The sequence below is a fragment of the Pholis gunnellus genome (assembly GCF_910591455.1).
Source record: "Pholis gunnellus genome assembly, chromosome: 6".
Lineage (NCBI taxonomy): Eukaryota > Metazoa > Chordata > Actinopteri > Perciformes > Pholidae > Pholis > Pholis gunnellus.
This window is the reverse complement of record NC_136532.1, coordinates 21607796-21634505: the sequence shown is the minus strand read 5'-3', so window position 1 is coordinate 21634505 and position 26710 is coordinate 21607796. Positions and strand designations below refer to the sequence as shown.

Here is a 26710-nt window from a genome sequence, read left to right as displayed (position 1 = left end):
GAAATCCAAAAAAAAGAGGCAAAATTAATACAAACATTCTCAGACAAAAACAGTTTAGAAGCCACTAGATTAGTGCGTGCTGGGTCTCTTTTATGTATTACCACCAGGAGTCATGAGTCAGAGATTTTCAAATACAAATAGTTTCTGTTGGTTATTATTATTTATACTGCTAATGAAACAAACACATAAGTAATAATCAGCAGTATTATATACAGCAGTGACCTTTTTGATATTGCGTTTCCCTAATAAACACAGCAATTGTTCACTCTGTTCACTGTTCATTTAAGCTTTAACATCTGGCTGCTGCTATCAGTGGATCGTTAATAACAATATTCTGTGGTGCCTGTGAAGCATTTTACGCTGACAGTAATAGTTTGTTTTGGTCTAAAGGACGAGCTGGGTAGCTTTGTGAAACCCACTGTAATTACAGCCCAAGATACAAACAAAACAGCATGACCAGAATAAGGCAAAAAAAACAAGTGGCTTGTAATTATTGAATTACTTTATTACTCTTATCCTACATTTTTCTTTTTTTTTGTCTCTGAGTCATTTCAATGCCTTTGAAAGTATTGAAGTTTGCATCATGTTGTGTCCCTCCATGTCTTCTACCTTACTAGCTGTCCCCTGGACAACTCATTACAGACCATTCTCTGTGATCCAATCTGCCTCAGTTGCTTTCTCTATTCTCCACTGGAATAGTCCTGTTCATCCCTCCCTCTTTCCCTCCATCCCTACCACATGCCACCTCCCATGCTGGAGGACTCATTATGCAGTCCAACTCTCCCTCTGTCTCTCTTATCACTCTCCACTGGAGTGCTCATTACTGTCTCTCTGTCCCTCACTTCTCTGTTTCTCTCGCTCGCTCTTCCTTTATATCTTAATCTCTTGTCTGATAAAAGACACACACACACACACACACACACACACACACACAAACACATCTACACACACTGCTCAGTAGTTTCTGTTCTTGGTTTTACAAAAGTGGCAACAGAATACTACATATCGTATTAGTTCATTTTTAAATGTGAGACTCAGAATTTTGAAATGGACTAAAATGTTCTGTATGTTTGCATATCTGCGGGGATGTGTCTCTGTCTGTGCACATGTGGAATGAAAGGGAGACTATGTAGCTTTTGAAAGAAGAAATAACCTAATCTAACTCTTCCAAATGAAAAGGGGAATTCATTAGCATTGAATTGCATTGTTTCTAAATTCAATTTTTGTTGTTCTGCTGCAGCCTTATTTGGTCTGGCTACTGGTCGCTTATGGTGGCCAATGTAAGCTGACTATAGCTAGATATTGCTCTGCTTTTTTATTGATAACAAATGTGCTACTTCTATGTCTTACCATTCATCAATGTCCTGTAATTGCAAATCATGGCCATGATGGTCGCTGTTAAGCCAATTTTAGATCAGACCTAATCATTATCTTCAACCATTTTTACATTCTTTGGTGTGATCTCTCTGACCTGAAGCAATAACTTTTCATTATATCAGGCCTTCACTTCATGCTGGCACAGATCAAGCATAGTGACTTTGCATCAGCCAAGCAGCAAATTCACTGGCCTCAAGCTGACTTTATTTTTTACTACCTACTGTTTTCCCTTTTAATTTGGAAATGTTGTGACTCCCCATAATGTTGTTTGCTCTGAAATATACATGAGGTGAAACTAAAAATAAAATGTACGACTACTTCCAATGCTACACAGAACAGTGGCACCAATTGTCAAAGGTCTTTCATACATTTATCGTTTATCTTTTCTTTTTATTTTGTAATCTGCAGATAGTTATTTCCTAAATATCATAACTTGTGTGCTGAGCACTTTATATAGAAGATGATGTCACTTTTCACGTAGTTCAACCCAACTCACCACAACTGCAAGGGGGGGAAAAGAATAAAAGGGAATAAAAAGCATGGAGTAAAAGTAATGTATTTAATTCCATAATGGATTGAAGTGGATTAGGAGACATTTCCATGTGGACAAATCAATATCACATAATCCTCAACAGCAGATGGAGTTTTCCAGTTCTCATGGAATCAACGATATAACCACGTCCATTTTTTCGAGGCACTTTAAGGACTTCTCATCCATGTTGATTTGAAAAACTTATCCTTGATCTTGGACACAGACGATAACTGAATAATTTCAAATCAATGGCTTTTAAGTAGCAGTCCTGTTGCTTTTAATTAAATCATATACGCCCTTGTTTGGGTAAAACAATCCACAGATATCACTGTAAACGGAACCATACCAAAACTATGTGCATGCATAGACACCCTTGGAAGTGAAAAATATAGGGCTTCTGGCTTTTGGGTGAATTGACCCTTAAATGTCTCAAATTGCGAGAAACTTCCAAACAATTTGAACAGATTTTTAGGAAAGATAATACAATAGGAAACATTAAAAGTCAAGCACATTTGTCCAATCAAGTCTCAGACAGAAGACTGTGAATTATGTCTTCACAGACCTCAAAGCGCAGTTCGTGGGCCAGTGAGGATATGTTCCAAGTGTCTATATGTGTGTCCGTATGTGTGTGTGTGTGTGTGTGTGTAACATATCTTTGTGGATCGTGTTCCATGGGTATAAAGATGAGTCCTTCCACGAGGATGTGCTGCAACTAATCACAAGATGACTACTTTAATTAATTAGCTGACTGTACAGCACACATAATAAACGCTAATTAGGAGAAATGGTGGAGCAAGAGAGAGAGAGAGTGAGCGAGAGTAGACAAATAAATTAGGAAAAATGAGGTGGGCAAAGTGATAACAAGACGAAGGGAGAAGGGAAGAGTAACAGATGTAGTATAGATGGAGAAATAAAGGAGATGGATAGTGCTTTCACTTTTTAGCTTCCCTTTTCTGTTCCTCTCTTACGTGTTGCGCCCCCACTCTTTTTTATCTCACAATTTCCTCTTTTTTCTCTCTTTCTCTAAGGGATTTAGATATCTGCAGACAAATGGTTCTGCAGGCCCAGGAGCTCTGGGCAATGTTCTTGTAGAGAAGCCACCATTTACACATGCATAAATATATTCTTTTGTTTTTCTGTATACTCAACATGGCTGAGTGCCATTTGCATGTTCCTGAGGTACAGGCACATTTAAACGCACGGCGTGTGTGTGTGTATGTGTGTGTGTGTGTGTATGTGGTGGGGGATTGGAATATAAAACAGAATTGAGACTATACCTTCAGAAGCAAAGAACAAGGAGGGGATCAAACAACATTCCACACACTACTTTGAAAGACTCACATTGTGTGTGTGTGTGTGTGTGTGTGTGTGTGTGTGTGTGTGTATGTGTGTGTGTGTTTGTACGTGTGTCAACTGGAATATGTTTTGTTAAGTCCTGTTAAGATTAGAATAGAGAGGTTTTACTGGGAGAAGAAAAGGTGGTAGAAAATAGACTTGAGACATTGGTGATTCCTTTGTTTTTCCAACAAGCAGCTCAACCAACAAAGGTGTTAAACATCCAGTTATAATTCTATATGTATAAGTCCTACACATGGCCCAAGCTGGTGGCAATGGTTTCTTTTTTGCCTCTTCATGTATTCAGCCTGCTTCTTAAGTGCTTTTGGAAAAATGTTCTTTAATCTATACAGTGTATAGATGTTCTGTTTCATATACATAGTGAAACTGTTTGAAACATTATTACAAACAAATAACATTGTAAGCAAGCTGTGCAGTAGGTCCCATAGAACAAGAAGTTAGGGAAGACAAAAATGAAGAGCTGAAAATAAAAAGGGAGAAAGAGGGAGAAAGGAAACTTAAAAAAAAAATGAAACAGGCGAATGGAAGTGGAGATTTTCCCATGAATAATAGCCCATTCATCAGTGCTAATTTGCTAGGCTAATGTTCTCACTGAGCTTAATGGGGAGATTAGCCGGGCAAATTAGCACTGATAAACGAGCAAACACGAACCACGGTGGTCAATCATGGAGCCAGCCATGAATTCATACCATACCTCAGCAATGGAAAGCGTCTGCTCCAAATGAGATTTTAGTTCAAGTTCAACAACTAACTGCCCCTCATGGCCACACTGCCGTCCAATAACGTTGATGATAAATACAGATACAAACAGGAACAGACAATAAAATAATCAACATTAAAAAGGCATTGACAGAAAGCTGTACACTGATTAAATGAAGTACATTGGTTGAGTAAAACGGGTTTGCAGTTGATCAGGTTGAGAGCATGAGGGGAAATTAAAGCCCTTCTTGTATTTAAATTAGCCAGCAGCTGATTTAGCTCTGGAAACACAATACATTGCCAAAGATGTCTTTTCAATCTGATCCCACATGACCATGGTTATGGGAGTATATCTAACGTAAGTCATGGGAATCCAATAAGACACAGTTCTGGTGTTTCCCAACAATCACTTACACACTCTGAAATCTAAAAAGGACTTCAGGGGATCTTCAATTCCTTCATTGATAAGTAATGTAATCATTAAAGTTTTACACGATTGGGTGATGCTCGTATCCAGAGTGACTTGAGAATGAGCGCAAACAGCAGAGTCAGCTTGAATTTCCAAGATCACACCATTACAAGCGACCAGTAGATTACAAGGTTGAGAGCATCGGTGCCCTGTGACAGAATATCCATGTGACCTTAAAAAACGTCATGTAGCAAGGAGAAGTCCACGGAAAGAAGAGAAAAACACCACTGCTGTCGTGAGATCCTTTTGAGATCCTTGAGGAACTCCATGAAGGATTTATGAAATGTTTTTGAGGGTCCACCAAACTGTGACTGATCCATGTGGATGCAGCGTGTCTGGAATGAACAATAACAGCCTTATTTTCAGGGGGGTATTTTCTGAGATTTCACAGCTCAGAGCCAAACTCAAACACATCATTGCACGGGTTTGATAGGAAATCTTGAGTAGAGATTAGCTGAACTTTAAAGCACTCATCCATCGCTATCGCATATTCTGCCTCATATTGCAGCTTCTTCTTTGGCGAGAGATTTGAGGAACATATGCCAATACAACAAAGACACATAAAAGAACCAGTTTCTACTGGGTGTTTTTTGTCTACTCTGCTGGGCTTTCTGTAACAACACATAACTGTCATGGTGGGTGAGCAATCACATGTGTGAACAAAATTCTATACACTTTTGATGGTGTTCACTGGCTCAGTGGGTAAATGCGACAGCATTCAATAGCTGAATTGCGACTGAAAGAGGAGAGGGAGACGGTCACACTTGATCGAGCATATTATTCTATGGGGAGAAAATAGTCAAAACTTGCTTTTTAAATTTTCGAAGTACATGTCTTGGATTTCTGAGAAACAAAATAACACAGTTATATCTCTTGGCCTTTCTGGTTTTAAAGATAAGAAAGAAAAGAAAGTAATTTGAAGTTGACTAGTGTGACGAATAATATCAATATATATAACAATTACTCAGATCGTGACAGGCTTAGTAATTGTCTCACGTGTGTTTACATGTGTCCACAGTGTACGATGTGTAAGACTGAAAGACATAAATATAAATGCAGATTGAGCCCGGTGACAAAGACGCGCCCACACATATGCACTGTATATACACACACAGACAGGAAACAGTATTGTTCCTCAGCCTGGGGGCTGCAGTGTGAGGCTCCCTGCTGTGCATAGTGAATAGGAAGAAGTACTAAAAGAGAAAGCGACATTGTGAACTGCAGCTTTGGATAAACTAAAGCAGAGAACTCATCACTGTAAGCAAATGGGATGGAAAGAAAAATATGTACAATGTGTTGAGCAGATGAACAAGCAGTGGTGGGCCGTCATTAAACTCTTTATTAATAAAGAAAGGAGGATGGACTTTGTCTTTAAATAGTGAACAGCAGCGTTGGTAAGTGAACAGTTTTTGTTTTTACATCTGCAGTAGCTTTAATATGCTTGCTTATATATTATTATTTGTACAACTTGTTTTTATGAATATGGATTTTTGTTTGGTTTAATATGTGATAGGAACTATTGTTATGTCCAATGTCGCTCTGGGGACACATTTAGTCGGTGCACAGCAACAAGAATACACGTGGAGCGGAAGAAGTCTATATACTCCGTGCAAAGTGTTAAAGTTAAAGTGTTAAAGTTGCTCTTCAGTGTGCGGTGGAATGCGTGTTTTAGCTCCGCAGTTTTTTTAATGCATTGTCCGTTAATGACGCAGCATCCCGTGCTCGTATTCATGTAACGTTATCTGCACTCTGCAGTTAGTGTATTTATAGTTGTTTGAGCTTCATTTTTACTCGAAACAAATAATAACCGTAGCTGTGGCGTCATAATGAGGTTAGGTGGTTCAACTGCAGGACAGCAGTGAAGGCCCAGGTATAAAATGCACGGCCCGCCACTGTTGATCAGTAATAGTGTTATTATGTAGTTGCCCCCTGCCCTCTATTGAGTCAGTGTGATCGAGATTTCTTTCAAAACCAACATCTAAATGAAGCTTAGAATCTGTCGATTTCAGTTAAATGTGTTAATTCCGCCGTTCTAAGAACCCAGTAAAAAAAAAAAAAAATATATATACATATGTTTTTTTACTTTGCATTTAAGTCAATATCTGTCCCTTTAAGATGTTCCATGCTGTATGTAGGCTATCAGCCATAGGTTTCATGGAGGATTCATTATCTGGTTGCTCAATTTCACCGGGTTATGGACGGCTGGTGGTGGGTTCAGTTCAGTGACAGTTTAAATAGAGAAGAAGAGTACAGGATGTGTAAATATATCTCAGAAATGAGTATATGCCAATATAAACTAATTTGGTGCTTTGAAGGCACAAAAATTCCTTCGCCGATAAATATTAGGTTCAAAATTACAACATTTGCTGTTTGAACCCCTGTATTTAGATATTTAATGCAAATTCCATCATGAAACCAAAAAATAAATATTTACTTTTTTCTTTTGGTTTCTGATCATTTCTAAAAGTAAAAAACAGGATATGTAGTTGACAGAGCGGATACACCCGCTGTATGTATGCTGTACTGCAGCAGACAAATGCAACATCTATAATAATTAATAACAAAATAAATGTATTGTATGAAAGAAAAAACATATACCAGCTACATACAATGTCTAGCTACATACAATGTCTAACTTCCAAAAATTCCCCCCTGTGGAAACGGAGCCAATGTGCAGCTGCACTTCAGCCAGTGCGCAGTACAAATTTGGTCTTTTACAATAGCAACATCTGTAGCCATTTCAAGTGGGTCCCAGAATAATAAAACAGACAATATGTTTTCATGAGCCTGGGTTCCAGGCCAAGTAAATAAAAATGTTATTCGAGTTCCAGGGTGGAAAGCTGCAGGAAAAGGGATTTCTCTCTGTCAGTAAAAATATCAGCTGTTCTCTCCCGGCTTGTTAGAATAATAACAAACTTATCCTCAAACTCCTTTTTATAACTCCTGGGGTAACTTAGGAAGTAAATGCCAAAACACGCAGAAAAAGACACACACGCGCACACACACACACACACACACACACACAAACACACACCACATGGTTTAAAACATGCTCCTCAGAGTAACTGGTGCATCCTCAACGCAGAGGAATGCAGGAGTAGCCCCGTTTCTAATTGGGGCTCCTCTATCCCGCAGCAAGGAGAGGCACGGACAATAAACGCAACACAATGAACCGGCCAGGCATTTGCATTTGAAGCATTCCCAAACTAGCGTTGGCAGAGCCAGACTCAAAGAGTGATTAGGAAAACAAAGAAAAGAAGAAAAGACACAGAAGAGTGCCAGGAGTCGAAAAGCAGGGAGAGATGGGAAACTTGCGTGCGGAGGCAGCTAAATGAATACGTGTGCACATACACGGCTGTGCTGTGGATCACAGTCATTTCACTAAGTTCAAAAGGCAATTTTGTTCAAACACACTCATACTCCAAGACTTATTAATTAGAATTTCAGGGATAGTGTCAATCATTTGGCAAGAGATACAGCCAAAGTACAAACAATCCCCCATTCTTCTCTCTGACTTTGCTCCTTCTCCTCCACCATGTCTACCTCCGTCTGTATTTTTCTCGCCCTCACACACACACGCAGAGCCCCAAAAACACACAAACACTGGCACTATCCCGAGGTTGATGGCTGTCACCTTTGTGTACTCAGCCTCTTTCAGGAGCCAGCAATGCAAATAACACCCTTATGAATATTCATGACAGATTTGAGATGGAAAGAGGGAGCGAGGGAGAACGCAGGAGAAGGGAGAAGGAAGAAAGGAGATGGTGACAGGGAAATTGAAGGGCAGGGAGGAAAGAATGCAAATGAAAGTAGAGGAAGAATGCTGTAGACAGAATGATAGCGCAGACTGGATTAGGGAAAGAAACAGAGACAGAGTGACTGTGTGGGTTAAATAGAAAGAGTAGGTGCGTGTGTGCGTGTGTGTGTGGGTGTGTGTGTGTGTGTTTATTTTGCTCTTCTCAAGGGAATATCAGAGTGAAAAGGTGATAATGCCATTAGGAGCACAGTCTTGTTGAAATTAAAATAGTTTTCCTCTCCTAAATAATAGCTAAGCTACATTAAAAGTCTTTGACAAACTATTTTAAAAACAATTTGACAAATTACCCTACTTAGAACAACGGATCCAACAGTCTAGTAATATTGCAGAGCTCTCCACCTCTGCCCAAGTGACACTGCATTAAGAAGTAACCACAACTTAAAGAAAAATATGGTGTCCACAATAGGATATAAATCATGGGAAAGCATTCATGTGTATTATTTAAAACAAATTGTCAATAGAATTGGACATACCCTTTCACTTTTTACTCGATGCAAAGTGACGTACCATGTTTTATTCTCTTTGTACGCCATTTTTGTTCATATATTTACAAGCATACAAAGTTTTAAATGCAATGACAATAAACTTCAAACTTTAACTCTCCACTGCCACATATCAGTCACTTTATATCCTCCATCCCAACTTCATATAAACTTTGTGAACACTACTCTTTTCTGAACAAAACTGTTACACACCGACAGTTAACACAAATGACACCAAAGCTAGCAACTGTCTCTCGTTTCACACCTGATCATCATCATGACGTGTGGGCTGCCATGAATGTTCCTCAGCACTTTCTGCAAGAAGTACTATTAAAGACTGTAGGCTCCAGTCTGACCTCCCAGACTCAGCAGGAATCTTACATACTGGCTCCTGGCATTAGGTATCAGGCTATCGAATAATGAGGCAGAGCAATTGTACACATAATCTGTGTGTGTCAGCTAATACTGGAGAGCAACATACACAGATTAATGGGTCTATTTATCTACAGCTTATTTAGAATACTGCTTGTTTCGGAATAAGGGCAAAAAATGGAATATCTGGTGCATGTAAACGTGGTCATGTTACAGCCTCTTCTAGCTGACTGCCCCCAATGAATTCCTCCACTAAAACAACTTTACCATTCAGAGCTCCAGAGCCCTGCTGTCTGTCCTTTGACACCAACAACCTGCTTTGCAATCCAGGTGATGAAGACAGAAATGACTGCTGGGTTTATTTTCCACCAGGGAAGCATTATGTTTCTTAACGTTACACCTCATGGCACATTAACCTTGTTTAAGCAACTAAAGCTATTAGAGAGTAGAACAAATGGAGGAAAATCTAAAAGACGAAGAAGATGAAGAAGATGACAAAGAAGACAACGAAGAAGGAGGAGGAGGATGATCCTGTCAGAAAATTACCTTTCCCAACCCCCTGCTGTGTTGCAACTTTCCCTAATTTGGTTTGAATACAGCAACCGTATTCTTAACACAGTATGGATTAAGCATAGTTTAAAGTAACAGGTAAGTGGCATTTATAGCGCTAGCCAGAGCAATCGGGGCTAGAGAGACGTCTTTATGTGAGCAGAAGTACATATCGTTGTTGAGTCCGATTTAATGGCTAGGGTGACTACTTGAAGTGCTGCTTCTGTGGAAGAAGACACTCCTAGAGAACGGACTGAGAAATATCTGATCCAGGGACGATTTCCTTTACAGAATATAATAATCAGAGGAAGACAGTTGCAGCCATAAAAAAAAAGACAATGACGCAGAGCGATGCATGCACAGAAAAGGACAAACGCAGAGAGACACTGACTTGGATACAGAAATACATTCGATGTATTTTTCTCATTTTTGTAGAGTAAAATTAGTTTACTTATACACTGAGTGATGAGTCATTCATGTGTCACCAGATTGTATCTCTGGCACCATACTAATGGTAGCAGACGAGCATATTTGGCATGCAAATTCATATGTTTCATACGGTTTTTTTAACTTTTTTTACTCTCTGTCTTGTTGTAGGTTTGTTTAGTAGTAATTTCTTTAAACAGATTCTGCTCATGAATGCAGAATGCAGGGAACGGGACAACACTTTGGGATCGGAAGTGTTCTGGTTTATGTTTGTGGTCCGAGTAGTGTTGACCAATCACATTTGAGAGGGCTTTAATTGCACCCACGTAAACAATTTACAATTGTCATATTTGTATGTATAATTTGATATTACTCATTAGTTAGCTTCAAAGTTGCTACAAGATCTCAGTTTAGAAATAGATTATCGCCCAACAAACGATATATGACAGTAACAAGAAGCGCTCAGACCAAAGTGTCTTCCACTGATACACGGTTGATTTGGGAAGTTTGGGAAGTGTGTACTTTTTTGTATCAACCTGGAAGACTATTTATTGCCTTTATCACAGCTGAAAGAAATGCATCTAATTGTCATTTTATCTCCTGCGCCTTTCAAAGATTGTATACAATATATGTGTCCGTTGGAGGGGTTCAACTCAAAGAGCAGCAGAGAAACAAGGACACTGACACACATAAAGAGAGAGGACAGACTCAACCAGAGAGACAAACAAAGACAGTGACATCACAAAATCACACACTACGGCTCAACATGAAGTACAGGATGCACACAGAACACATAATATTCCCGAACACGATATATAACACAAACACACACACACACAGATTGTAAAACACAGATGAATGCGAATATATGTACCGAAGCAGATGAGCACATGTGCAGGAATGCATTTGCACAAATTGCTATGCGTTTACTTACTGAAAGGCTGCAACTGTACATTCACAAACCAAAAACAATTGATTCTCCCTCCTTGGTGGTGTAAGAGCATTTGTCCTGGGTATATGGTGTGTGTGTGTGTGTGTGTGGTCACACAGAGGAGTGTGGGTGTAACCAACAGAGAGGACTAGCTGGTCCTTAGAAGTGCATCTCCCCTCTGAACCTTAGGAAATATCCACTAATCCCTTCGCACACACACACACACACACACACACACACAGGCGGACACACACACAGAAAGAAAGAATTGGACAATAAATACAGGCCGTATACTGAAAGAAATGGCTATAACAACAAGTCACATAAAAAAAGTGAGAGAAAATACGGAAAAAAGAGACAAGCAGAGGAAAGAAATGTTTTTGCCTTTTGATAATTTCTGTTTCAGTCTCTATGTCTGCAGTATATGCCTCACACTCTCCCACACACACACAGACACACACGCACCATGTTCCCCCTCGTCGGTAATCATCTTGCTTATTAACTAACTAAACAACGATAGCACCCAGTTCAAGATGACAGCTTTTTAATGAGGGAGATACTAATCACATTGACCCTCAGTCTGTCAACATTCCCACTGCTGAAAAATGCTGAAATGCTCAACTAAAAATAGATTCAAAGCATCAAACATCTATGGAAAAGGTTTCCACAGATTGTAGCACCGTATTAAATACTTTTGCTTGAATGCTCACTGAACTGGAGCTGCACAGAGCTATGAATTCATCATCAAGCGTTGCCCTCTTTTCCACTTATTGAAGATACAAAAGATGGTGTTGAAAATGAGAGATAGAGATTAAGTCTTTTGTTTTCTGAGGAACTGATCTATAGGATTAACGCAAGAAGAGAGAAGCTCGTTTAGCCTTTGGAGTTAATGCCATATTGTGGACATTCCAGCAGAAAACAGCTTACAAATGTCAACAACAGGAATAAGGGCTGTATTTTGTTCCTTAATAGAATGGTGGACAGGAATGTACTTTGGTGGGAAGACTCGGTTTTTAAATTGTGTGCAACATGCTGTCATCCTGTGTTTTTTGATGTACAATGTAGCGGAAATAAGTCTTATTCTTTGTTTGACAACATGATCAAATCAGGGGCTCCATAAACGGATTCATATTGAACGTGCATGCCGCTAACATTTGTGGCCATTTGTGGCCATGATCTCATTATTCTGTCGTCTTTAAGAATGCCCCACTTGAATTGCATCTTTGAGAGGAGAAGTAAGAGCTTTGCAATGAGGAGTGTGTCCTATATAATTATATATATATAAACATATTTATATATACACGCATTCTCCACCGTGTGGCAAAGTGGAAACATGGCAGGAACGTCTGCATTGGAAATCTGTTTAATAATCGAGAAGCTGCATCTAATCTGATGTAACCCTTTGAGGACGATATATCAAAGTGGACAAATAACCTCTCTTTGACAAATATGACATTTTTCTTTAAAAAATGAATAAAAATCAAGAGCAAATCTTGAATTACACGAACAGCACAAAACACCTTCACTTTTTTTGTTTGAGTGGTTCTTAATTAATTAACCTTGAGGTCTGTCCATTTCATAATCTCCTCTTGTCCGTTCAAAATGAATCTTGGCTTATAGGCACAAAGAGCGGGGGAGCCATTTAAGTTTGACTCATTATCTTGGCATTTTTATTAATATCTAAGCTTGAGTACCAGTGTCAAAAACCAATTACACACTCATCTAGCACACGTCTCATATGTCAGCTGTGTTCTTTCAGCCATAAACATGTTTAATTGTCTATCTGTATCATTTTCATTTGGTCACAGTCTGTGACTCTGGCACTGAATCTGTAATGTCTGGAGACTCACTGTGCATTCGGTACCCAGAGAAACACTAATAGTGAAGACAATGTGTTTATCTGCAAAAAGTGTCTGTACTCTAGTTTCATATAGGATTGACCATTTTCTATGAGAACTGATTAACTTTTTCAGGAGGACAAAAGCCACTATCTTTTCTAATGGCCTACTTCTGATGGTTTGATAATGAATGAATAGATGAATACGATGTATTCAAAAGTCTTATTTTCATGTCTGGCTCTATGGAAATATATTAATGAATAACAAAAGAAGGGCAGTGATAATTTCACAAAAAATGTGTTCAATTCGACTTTCAATTGTGCAAAATCAAGGTCAGTGTTCGCAGAGAATTTTCCGGGGACAACTGTGGTGGGCTTCAGCTTTAGAATGAATTAAATGATAACATTTTAAATCTAAAAAATGGTGATCAAAGCCGATGATGTGACTCATACTGAAAATGTGACTCAATTGGAGGAAGAGATCAGTGCCGGATGTCTCAGACATCCACAACCGCAGTTCCAGCTCGTGCTTAGCAGACGGGTAGTCTCATCATAACATGACAGAATCATGTATGGTTAGGCGAGACTTCAAGCCAATCCAATTTGGCACGTGTGTTGCTTCGAGTCCTCCATCCTTCCATCTTTACCTTTTGGAAGAGCAGAGGAGCGAGGAAGAGCTGTGAGTGCAAGAAGCGTTCCCCTTCTCTTCCTCACTCGTCTATGTTATGGTCTCTCCTTTTTCTCCACTTTTTTTAGGCCCTCTCTCCCCTTTACTTCCTGTCTCTGTCTGTCTCTCGCTCGCTCGTCCTCTCCGTGTCGCCCCATCTCTTCAGTAGTTTATCGTAATCACATCACCTCAGCGTGATGGGGCACACTTAAGGCTTATTATGTGTCACACACACACACACACACACACGTCACATATGAGCACACTCACACAGGAATGAGATCCACTTAAGCCTTATTACATGTCTGACTGTGCTTCTAACATGGGAGATTATCCATTGGCTGTATGCTATAGAGCAGAGGGCAAGAGCTGCAGTTAGGACGGGAGTGCACACACGTACACACACGCACACACACCTACACACACACACACACACACACACACACACAGACACCTCAGATGCAAATGAAAGATAACCTCAATACTAAGATGCTAAGAGCTTTTTTTAAATAGTCATTCTTCAAAATGGACACACAGGTGGACACCCGTCGCATAAGACTGAGAAATGTAGTAAGTGAATATAGAATAGAATAAAATAGAGCAGGAGCTGCAGAAAGAAGCCGGGGGGATGGGGGAGATATGGTGCCATAAAGAAGGAGAAGTTTTTTCTCCTCCACTATCTTCCTGTAGCAGTATACCACACACACACACACACACACACACACACACACACACACACACACACAGCAGGGGTGTTGTACAACAAAGACAGAGACAAAGTGTCTGTAGGGGGAACCAAAGAGGCCACCTCATCACTTATGTGTGTTTGTAAGTGTGTGTGTGTGTGCTTAACATGCACACAGATAAGACACGGCAAAGAAAAGTGTACAGTGTATCTGTGTGTGCGCTTGTACTGTGAAGAAGTATGTGTGCTATACATGGCAAAGAGAAATCGTGTGCGTATTTATTTCCCTCCTTCTTGAATGTGTGTTTGTGTGTGTCTGTGTGTGTGAATTTTATCAGCAGGTAGTGCGACAAGGTGCAGTGCAGTCTAGCCACTTGTTCTTTTCCTCCACTGTCCTCAGGTGACCTCAGGAATGATTGCGCACAAACAAATACACAACTGTGGTCCTGTTCATTTCTTTTCTTTTTCGGCATCTTATAACTAACGTAAATGTGTTCATAATATCCCGCTAAAAGTTTATATCAGACCAATAAAGATGTTGGACTTTAGAGGACTTTAGAGGGCCTCAAGTCTGTTATCACTTGTCGTTTTTATAATTGTATTTAAACCCCCATTTCCATGGATCATCTTCTCTACCACTGTTTCTTGTGTACTGACTTTGCGTACCATTTAACTATTTAAAATAGCATGTCTGCAGTGCAACAGAACGAAATCGCTCATCAATTACACAAGAGCAAGTGTATTGCTCCCACAAGATGTCCACAGCTGTTTTAAATGCCCTGCAAATCCATCGTGAAGCTTCACACGTGACTTCATCAAAACTACTAAAGGTTTTTTCAATGTCCAGCCAGTTTAGGAGACGAGGTGGGACGGAGTCATTGAGGACGGAGTAACAACAACACCACTAACTGCTTCTTTCTCCACAATAAGAGTGCATTTTGCAAGTCAAGATCTGTCCACACCTTCAGGACTAATCGAGCATGTACAGATGATACTTGAATGATTCCCTTGTTAGTGTTGTGACTGTTACAGGAAATAAATTCACATTAGACCAAGTAGAGGTCTAATTTTTTATTTTTGTTATTTTATTTGAAATCCCTTATTAGTCCCGCAGTGGGGAAATTTGTTCTCTGCATTTGACCCATCCCGAGTATGGAGGAGCAGTGGGCTGCCCCTGAGAAGCGCCCGGGGAGCAGTTAGGGGTTCAGTGTCTTGCTCAGGGACACTTCGACACAGAACACGTAGCAGCCAAGGATCGAACCGCCGACCTTGCGGTTACGACCCTCTCTAACCAGTGAGCCATGGTCGCCCCCTTATTAATCTGGCTGATTAAGTAAATACACATCATTAATTACATCAAATAGAATTAGATACTAAGAGACTTTATTCATCAGAAATTCTGCAAAGGCAGCACAAAGTATCTTATGTCCTTCCTGGTCCCACGTGTATTATTGGAAAGGTATAATTTTAGCAGTTCAAAATATTTTTAGCGGCATAAATGTGCCGCTTACAACATGTAAAGACTATTCCTATGACATTGCAAAAATGATGGCTCATGTGAAAGGGGGAGACACTTGACAATTATAATGAATGTTAGACTGAAATACTGAAAAATGTTTTCAAAGTTGCTGAGATTTGCTCTCTAAGATTTTTTTCCATAATTCTAACCTCATAGGAGCATATTGTTATAGCGATGCTATTTCTAGCCAAGGTTTTGTGTGCTGGGATGTTCTCCGAACAGAATAATACATAGTGAAAAATGATAAATCTGTCGTTTGTCAGCCTGAAATCCCTAAAGTCAGTGAAATGATGAGGCAGAGGTGGGATGCAGATGTGCATGCTTAGCTTAGATCACAGGTTGTAAACTCATTTTCAGCCAGTGAACCAAAAATAAATTTGTTTCTTGAGATACAAGCGCACAAAAACACATTTCTGATGATGTGGGAAACCATGTAGGTGACCTCTTAAAGCACACCTTAGAGGTATTTTGGGCACCACCATTTAGTTTGAGAAACCAGGATCTACTCTTCTTTCATTTCCCCTTCAGTCCCTCTCAGTCACCATTTCCCTCTCACGATTCACATTCTCTGTGTTTTCCTCTCTCCTCGGATCAAACATGAATATTCATGAGGTTGTTATTTGCATTGCTGGCTCCTGAAAGAGGCTGAGTACACAAAGGTGACAGCCATCAACCTCGGCAGGCGGCAGTGAGAGATGAGACAGCAGATGAGGAGGAAAGAAATAAGATGATAGGAAAAAGAATAAGAGAGAAAAATTCAAATGAGTCAAAAAGAGAACAGAATACCAAATGAAATTGAAACCAGATAAATTATTTGAAGGCATGTGTGTTCCCACCTCAATGTAAACTGTTGCGTGTTTGAACCCGTCTTCATGTAGACGCCAAACGCCACCGTCTTGCCGAGCCGAACCGGGCTGGGAGGCACCAGAACCTCCACATTTTCATCAAGTCTCAATTTTTCTCCTTTGGCAGAAACCGGGCCCATGGTCATTACCACAGAACCAGCTTTCAGCATGTCCTGAAGACCTCCATCCACTAGGGGGCTCCACTGTCCCCCGAGACCCATGCCCAGGCCGCCGAGAGGCCCGACGTTTGCACTCTGACCTCTCCATGGCTCATTGACAATGGAGGGACACTCTTGACCAGCCCCTTCCACTGGTATGATTGAGTAATATACATCCAGTGATGGTAGAGTCACTTCAGGAGGTCTTTTTCTCACTTGCGGAGGTGTAAACCAAGCTGGGGGAATCTCCAGACGGACAACACAGATGCCAGATGGTCCCACGAGTCGGCAGCCCGCCGACGGTGCTGCTTCACTGGTGTCACGGATGGCCATGGCTCTGACACATGGGAGGAGGGCTTGAGGAGGCGGGTCCGGCTCATCCCAACGCCGCCCCACCAGATAAAACAGTACCTGAGGACAAAACAAGTGCAGATAATGATCATGTCAAAATGGATAAATTAGCAGAAGGACGGCTAGCTAATAAGGTATTTGTGAAGATATAAAAAACAATCTCTTTCTGACACTGTGATTGACAGTTGAAATGATTAATCATGTTTAAACACCTAAACGCACAGAATGGCAAAGAAAACTCTTCATTGAAACACTTTCGTCTTCTTTCTTTCTATTCAGAAATATTTCTGCACAAGCACTAATGAGCATACGCTTTAAAGTGGCACTAATCAGTGTATTTACATCAACAAACGATCAAATTACTGTGTGTAATGTGAAAGGTGTGGCTCGTAGTGACAAACCCACAGGGGGAATCATCACCCGACCCTACAGCTCCACAGAGCGTCTTGTAGTCTTTCATCTCTTAACTCTCACAGCTCTCACTTTTTTATCAGCCAAAGAAAAAGCTTCAAGAAGTCAATAATGATTATGTGAAGATTGAATGGATATGATAGATTTATAGATTAAATCCACTTATTAGTTACCTCTCAATCTGGTCATGCTTAATGTATGGGATTGGCATATTAGGTATATGTGAAGCCTAAACCATTATTTAATTGCATTAAAAAATCTATTCTATTCAAAGTAAAACATGAAACTGCCAGTACCTGTATCCAGGGCCGTGTTGAACCAACTTTGGGCACCACCACTTGACCTTTGACCTTCCAGTTCAGAGTCACCTGGTTGGTTGTCAGCAGCAGATGCGGTGGAGGACCCTGAAGCAGCTCCACTGGGATTGGCTGCTCAATGCTCAGGTTTCCGTAGCTGCAATTGACGCTCGGCAGGGATTGTGGGGCGGCAACATCTGGTACAAGTTGCTGGAGGAAGAAGGGCTCAGTCCGCGATGATAGGCTGCCGTTTCGCATAACATCCTGATTGGATTCCCGCAGAAAGAAGGAGGAGTCTGCACCACTGAGCTGGCATTGGACGGGGAGGTAGGTGGGGACGGAGGAGCTGAAACGGGGATGGGAGTAGTCCGGCCCTCCCCCTGGTCCAACTCCTGCTGCTCCTGCTTGGCTGTCAGACACTGAGCAGGGAAGGCGAAAGAGAGGCGAGCGGAAAACACGAAAAAAAATAAAAGAGTAAAAGAAAAAAGCAATAGGTTAACAGAGAAAGATGAAAAGGGGGAAGGGAGGAGAAAAAGAGAGGAACACGATTAATTTCAATATAATCATCAACAGCAAACCTTTCATAAAACAGATAACGAATGAAAAACCTAACTAAAACATGTAAAGCTAACTGTGTCATTTCTATCTGAAATCCAAAACATCCAAATCATCTAATAAAGTCAAGTCAACAAACAGCGTGTAAATCCGAGACTCACTGACCTGCGAAGTGCATTTTTATTGCATACACAAATTCATCTAAACCCAGACACATCTATCAGCTTTTTCACATTAAGTCATGCATGCATTACAACACATACACCACAGTATATGGTGTTTCTGCACAAGGAGAAATGAGTACAAACACATTAGTTCTCAGTTGATCGACTCAGCATCACACAGGGCTCTACATTAATGCATCACTTTTTTTAAATCCCCATTCTATAGGCATTACACCAGCATATATCAAAAATGACACATTGCTCTGCAGTTTATTTCCATATTTTTACATTCAGTTTTTATTCATTTCCTGGTGTATTTATCAGACATTTCACAAAGATTGGGAGTTTAGAGCCTGGGATTACCGGTTTTGGAGCAGTATCTCATTTCCAAAGAGGACAAGGGTTACAATGACTGCGCTGTGATGGGAGTAAGTTTTGATCCCTACGCCTTATCCTCCATCACTTAGTATTTGTTATTCATCCGCTGTTTGGCTTGTCAGCGTTATATTGTGCTTGCACTGAACAACCAAACTGATCACTTATATTGTAAACTATTTGATGTTAGCTGAACAGGAGCCAAAATTAATTATATTGTGGTTCAGGATATTTCAGGAGAGAACTTGGTTCATTTAAGGACGCGGTTTGGAGGTTAAGTTACCATAAAAGTTTCTCATAGTTAAATTGTTTGCACCTAAGGCCCATTTTTTAATCATCTTTTTACGAGTGACAAGGTCCAACATTAACACACTATTTGCTGCCAAAATTAGAACAGTTTTGTTTATTTCACATTGGAGATTTCTGTCTTTTTCTATCAGGGCTTTTCTCGCTGGCTTGAAGTGGACGATTATCTACTTCTGTGAACCAATCAGGATTCAGCCCATTATGAATCAGATGATGGTCTTTGTATTTTTATTTTGAATGTTGCTTATTAAGTCGTGAATACTCAATGTTACAGAATAAGATTTAAAGTCAAGTCTTCGGGGGCTTTAAAGGGGAACCACCTCTATGTTTGAAGTCTATACATGTTATTCCTATAGTCTATAGGCACCAGGCTTTCAACTGACTTTATAGAAATAACCATACTGTAGACAAATCATTTAGAGAACTGTAATGGCATAAATATATATTAGTATGAGATGTTTAGAAGCATTTTACGGCTTAGAAGAACAGAGTTAGAGACATTTAGCTCTGTCCAAACATGGTTTAGAAACAGGCCAGGTACTGAGTGTTACTGTTTTACTTTAGAGGGCCATAAAGACAGACACAGGAAGGTGAGCAAGGGGTCACACTGGGGGTTCTTCCTATTCTGGGGATGTTTAGGTTCACGTAAATGTATCTGACAATGAGATCAAGGGAAAATGGAAGACTGATAAGCCAGCGTAAGACGTCCTTGATTTATCTCAAGGCGGAGACTGTTTCTGCTTTAGTATATAGTTTGTGAAGATTTGAACGTATGTTGAAGAATGCTTCCAACACACTGCGTGGAGAGCTGTGTTGAGTATTCTCCCTCTTGCAAGAGAATAAATGGAACAGGACAACTTTGACTGATTTGAAGACTTGTACTATTTCGATTTGTGAATAACACTCTCTTCTCCCGATTAACATAGAAATATTCTACGACAGAACATGAATACTTTAAATGGCTACCGCCACAGAGAACAATTTTAAAGAAGTGCATTTTACGATAGAAAAATAGAATTTCCATTTTAACACACCAAGGAACCAGCCCTGGCACAAACAAAACACACATACAAAAGTGTGTGTGTGTGTGTGTTTTTCCATGTGTCCTAGGGTAGAGGAGTGTGAAAATATAATGAGGGTGGGACAGCATAGCGCTGTCTGGGGCAAGTCATACTGATGCGACTTCGCAAAAAAATAATAGCAAAGAAATAAAGTGATACCTCAGTGCAACATGAATAAGCAGGCTGATTTGGTTATGGTGTGTGGGCAAGTAAGGAGGAGTTTAGCGTGAGAAAGAAAGGAAAAAAGGAGAGAGTAAAATAGAAAGACGGGGTGGGACACGGAAAGAGAAACACAAAGAGGCATGAAGTAAAGAATAGTGAGACAGAGGAAAAGGAGAAACTAAATGGAGTGAGACGAAAAAAGGGACAAAGAAAGGGAGAAGACGGGGGAAAGTGAACACATAGTACAGTGTGACAGATTGTAAAATACTGGCATTTTTATGTTACACAAGAGGACTGCATAAACTTCACTACAAATGACAGCAACTTATCTGTGGGTGAATCTTTGTCACTGAAGAATTCAATTAAACCTTTTGAATAGATGAATATGTCCACCTGCACCAACATTGTGTACTTAACAGTCTTCAGTACACAACGTTGATTGGAAAGTTAAGACGGAGAAGAAGAAGAAGAACATTTCTATGTTAAAATGTGTGATTATACAGAGCGTTATGTGTGTGAAAAAAAAGGCTGGTTGAAATGTAGCCAGAGCGAATTTTTTAAATGCAGTTTGTAATCATCCACTGTTGATAGACAGATAGGTCATGTGGTCAAAACACATCAGCACATTAGCCTCAGTAAGCCTTAGTTTTTTTTTCATTTAATATTTCCCCATTATTATGGGTGTCCTTGAGGTGCAAAAGCCTGCATGTGTGTCTGTGTGTGTCCACGGGAGTCTTATGAAGCATATGTCCCAATCCCGGACAGGGACCTCGAACAGCTGATACACACAAACAGGCAAACACACACACACACACACACACACACACACACATGCAAAGCTTTCTCATGCAGGCAATGGTTGACCCTTGGATGGAATTATTAACATTGTATAAATATTAGTAACAAATGTCTCCCCTTTATCTCAGGTTATATTTATTTTCTTTTTTATTATGATGATTTTCAAACATATTAGTGTAATATTTTCTTTAGTCTTTTATCAACTTGCAGTTGATGTTGAGTCTTGGTTGCTTGTTATGTTAGCGATCTGAAAATGTAAGCCTTTGCTGTAGTCAAAATAGTAAAAAAAAAAATCCTGATAGCATTATCGCGTTATAGCGTTATCGAGTTATAGCGTTATCGTGAACTTAAATAATAAAAACACAAGTCAGGGTTGGCCCTTTGAAATCTGGCATCCAAACACTAGTGTGCAATTGGCTACTATTAAACTTGGCATGGTCCAGATTACCTGGCATCATTACTTCCACAATAGGATTCCATACCCGCTGCGTCGTGCTGCAGAGTGCTTCAGTGTGTGTGTGCGTGTGTTTGAAAATGTCTCTAAGTGCCAGTGTGTGTGGATTATTGTAGTGGGTCCCTGTCCGTGCATGCATGGTTAAGCAAAAGTGTAAATGTGCATATAGCACTGTACGCAAACTTTTGTATAAGCAATCACAAGTGAGACAAGGTATACTGCAAACATATGTGTGTGTGTGCGTGTGCGTGTGCGTGTGCGCGTGTGTGTGTGTGTGTGTGTGTGTGTGTGTGTGTGTGTGTGTGTGTGATGTGTGTGTGTGTGTGATGTGAAATTGGACAGGAACAAAGCCAGATGTACAGAGATTTGACAAGGCCCATCTGTGATCCTTCTTGGCCCCCCCAAACATGCCTATCCTGCTTTATTTCTAAGTACACACACACATGGAAACACACACACACACACACACACACACACACAGCCAATAATCAAAACACATTGGAGCGTGCAGGACAGGAAGAAAGAGAAAGGAGGAAAGACAGCGAGAAGCAAAGCAAGATGGGTTTCCAGTGAAAAGGAGAGATACCAAGATGTGACAATGGTATCAGTTCAGCTTGATATTGTGTTAGTTGTATATTAACTCAGAGTTTTATTTAATTAGAGACAGGCACACCAACACATACACACATGATCAGGGCTATCTTTTACATCAGCCTGGTTTGGGTATCTGTCTCTAAGCGAGTCTACCTGGGTGTGGGTGTGAGACAGAGAAGTAGGACCAGCTAAATGTTGCACCAACATTGTCTGCAGCAGCAAGTTAATGCACCAATAAAACACAACATAGACTTCAATGTGAACGTCTTCTCACCCACATATGATCCATATGGCTCCATTGAACTTTTTTGTGAATACTTTCATTTTTCATATTCAGCCGGTGGTGCATTGGCATGGTCCAAGGTTGCTATTCATTGCCAAAGCAGCAGGTGTCAAAATGCTGTAGAATGTTATTCTTGATTTACTGTTACTGCCAATTTCCCTTTAATATATGACAACCGTGTACACACTACTTCTTTCTCCCCTCTCTGCTCCCCTCCATCTGTTTGCTCCTCATTGCCAGTCCCACTATTTGTCTTGCTTAGGTTGTTTTGCACACTTGAACAAATAGCTATTCCTTGTGAATTCTTAGAGCTACTGAGCAAAGCTATTCCGAGCACGCAGTAGAAAGCAAAATATTTCTGCGACTGCTTTCCTACTTCTGTGAACTGTCTGTGAACAACAACAAAATGTCCAAAATTGACGAGTTTGAGCATCAAAACATCAGATTGCTTTTGCTCCATTCAAAGCTTTTATCCACAGAAGTAAATTGCCCCCCCCCCCCATCCACCACCACCTGGTAAAAAAGAAAAACACACAGCAGACACAGCACAGCAAAGAGAAATCCATCATGGGAGAATTTCCTGAAAAGAATTAACTCCATTGATCACACAGATGGCACACTATCTGAGAGAGAGACGGAAAGAGATAGGGGGAGTGAGAGAGATACAGATGGATACGGGAAGATATATAGACGAGGATGGTGTGAAATGTGGAAGAAAGGAAGGAGAGAGTGTTGAGGAGGAGAGGTAATATGGTGAAAGAGGATGAGAGAGGGATGAGGTTTCTATTTCTGAGCAGAACATTCATCACAAGCATGAGTTTATTTTGGTGGTCTCTCTATCTCTCTTTCTCTATGCCTGTCTCTCTAGCTCCTATCCTGCACAATTTCTCATTAATGGTGTACATTTTTTAAATATTAAAGGGGAACTCCAATGATTTCCCACATGAATGTCACTTTAATAGTCTACTACATGGTCCACGATAATGGTAGAATTGTGGGGAGGCAATTAATGACGTAGTCATGTTTAGGGGGAAGTGAAGCCATGGAATATATGGAAGAGAGAGAGAGAGAGAGAGAGAGAGAGAGAGAGAGAGAGAGAGAGAGAGAGAGAGAGAGAGAGAATAAATGAGAGTGTAAAAACAGTGTCTTCCTGACTTAACTTCCGTCAAGCTTCATTTATGTAATGTCTTCTGTGGTTCTGGTTGGAACTTTGTCCAGTCTGAGAGGATATCCTGATGATGTCAAAGTGATATCATCTGGGCTTGATCTTAGAGACTATTAAGAACTGAAAGCTTGTGTTACAAAATGGGAGTGTAGCATTTAAAAGACACGGTCCTCTCGAAGACCAAAGGGGCTAAAGCTATTAGCTGTATTGGAGCTTCAGTCAGCTAAAGTGAGTACATCCTTATATTAGAAGCACATTCCCTGATTTTATTACAGTGTCTCCAAACTGGCCTACTCTCTGTTAATGTGTTGAACTCAACCACGAAATGTGGCATGTTCGTAATTTTGGGTAATTTGACAATCGAGCCAATCTAACGGCTTGCTGTGTTTACTCAAAAATAGATGGATGTCAATTAGTGTTACAGGGTCTGGAGAAACACCGAACAATATTGTGAAACCCATATCCCTGGAAGAAACTGGCAACAAGAGAACTTGTAAAGGATAAATGTTCCTTATTTCTATTCCACCTAAAACACTGATTACAGCATGTGTTATGGGACCTCTGTCCTCCCTTGTTGATGCAGTTTGTCTGTGCTTGGCTGACATGTTAAAAAAAAAACTTTTTTGTACCTATTCCAGCAGTTTAGAAACGGAAGATGTCTCCTCTTTCTTAGTTGTTCATATATCAAAGTTCTGACTGTCAGACCTCCTTAATCGCTGACTAATGCTGCTAATTGGAATCCAGCCTAACATGATAAACCTTTTCCAGCAGTTTTTTTGGGGGGAATTGTGATAAAGTAACCTCTGAGTTTGTCCTTGTCCATGGAGTGTTTACAGAATTCTGTGTACCCCTGGTAAAATAATCCCAAACACTCCCCCCACACACACATGCACACACCACTTGTTGATTGATGTCGCTGTCATTGGGTCAGTGGAGTCACATTTCCCCAGATATGGTCTGACCCCCCCCCCCCCCCCCACACCCACCTCACCTCACTTGCTTGGACCCAATATCTCCCTCTCCCTTTTTATCTGCCTGCCTCTTATTCTCAATTCCGTCCTCTATACCTCCCTATATTAGCTTCCCTCCCCTCTGTTTCGCTTTCTGTTTCCCATTACACCTTCCCATAGAAGTCATTTAATGGGAAGACAGGGAGACACGTCATAGCTAATCATTTCACATAAATCATCCGCCTCCATCAGTTAATCACGCTCTCACACTTTTTGAATACATGAGACAGTCGATGGGAGAAAGGAAAAACGTCACATTTGTTCCCACTATTCACCAATGCAAGGTGCAGCCCACTCGTTTGGAATGTCATCAGCCGATTGAATGGGCGTTGTCAGCGGTTATCACTACTATTCTAATGGTTCAGATGGGCCAAACTGCAGCTGCAAGCTGTGAAAGTGACACAAAACAACTTTAAGTACAGGCAACAAAACTAACTTCATTAGGTTCAGGAAAATATCGAGGTTTAGGGTAAAATAAGTACTGAGTTACGTAACAAAAGAAACAGTGGCGACCATAGTTCTCCTACACGATTGTCACGCAGTTGTATTCGTTTTTTTATTCATTCATTGTTTGTGTCCAACCAAGAAGAAGAAACTCAGTGGTGACTTACATTCAGATTATGAATATGTTTAGTCAATTTACTATAAAGACAGAATGACTTATCACTTTCCCTCACTCTGACCCACTCTGACCAAAAGTGTGTGTGTGTGTGTGTGTGTGTGAGTGGGGGGGGGGGGTGCTGAAATGGACTTACTGAAAGAGCAGGAAGGATAAGATGGTGGGATGGAGGACTTAGGGAATTGTGGATGTGAATTTTGGGACCGTGATTCATGTCAGCACGAGTATGTGTGTGTGTGTGTGTGTGTGTGTGTGGGTTCATTGCACTTGGTCTTTCAGAGTGTTTGTGTGCGTGTGTGTTTGTGGCAGCAGATGCAGGGAAGTGTGAAGAGCAATTTCACATGGTCATCATACTACTGACAGAGACAGAGGTAAAGAAAGGAAAGGAAAGAAAGACCTTTCAGAATGGAAGTCGAGCAGCACAGACCAAAATGGTGGAGAAGCGTGCAGGAAATGCTGAACTCACACTGGCTCACACACACACACACACACACACATACACACACAATCAAGGTATCCAGAGAACTAAATTGTTTTCTGATCAAATTGCACCAAATGATTAAAATTGTAACACAGCAAATTCTAAACTTCTTTCATGTTCTGTAGATTGTCTTTGTTGGATGGGATTTAAAAGAAATGTATGTGTAGAAAATCATCTTTCTCGGGCCAACAGGTGCTACATGACGTGCAATTTCAACTTCGTCCAAAATGACAACATTTCCACACAGCCTGGCACAGTTCCTCTGGTCTGTGCACCACACTTGCAACTGTATTGCTGTAGTATTATGTAATAATCTCTTTTCAACCTTTATTTCAGGTGGAAAATGACCACATCATACACCCCATAATCTGTGGCTCCCAATTGAAGAGTTGTGTTCCAAAGGTGGACTGCTGGTACAGAGATTGAATCCTGAGTGTGTAAAAGTACTTTCATTTTAAAGTACTTATGCACAGTGACAAGCAGTGGTAGTACCATGATAGGAAATGCACCCAATTCAAGGACATGTGTTTGAGCGCGTCTATTATAAAATAGTTTAAGAACTACAGTATTGAGTTTCTAAGAAAATCTGAATTAGTTTGTAATTAACCACGTTATCGGGTGATAAAAAAACTGTTAAAGCTCAATAGTGTTCTGTGTAAAATGCTGAAGTTGAGCCAACATTAGAACCTGTCGTGCTTCACCCCAAAGATGGCCCCCAATAAGCGTGATAAACAAAGTAGAAGTTCTTTCAGTTAAAACAAAGCCGTGAAGAAAAGCCTCTGTGTGTGGCGGACCGGGATCTTCTGGCTATGAATATGAGGAAAGGATAAATCCATTGGGCCTTGATGCCATTTAATTCTATCCTCCAGTAGTCCACAGCCAGGCAGCCAACTTGTAAAAGCTG

General features: G+C 40.4%; 1 protein-coding gene across 1 annotated transcript in view; it reads right to left on the bottom strand.

Annotated features, from left to right (window-relative positions):
- LOC306697965 (transmembrane protein 132D) overlaps positions 1–26710 on the bottom strand; it is a gene marked incomplete at both ends in the record, with an annotated part of 210237 nt that overhangs the window by 123730 nt on the left and 59797 nt on the right. Inside the window, 2 exons of the mRNA XM_079162079.1 lie at positions 16555–17132; positions 17780–18198. Of these exons, the coding sequence (XP_079018205.1) occupies positions 16555–17132; positions 17780–18198 (997 nt within the window). The remainder of the gene's footprint in view (positions 1–16554; positions 17133–17779; positions 18199–26710) is intronic.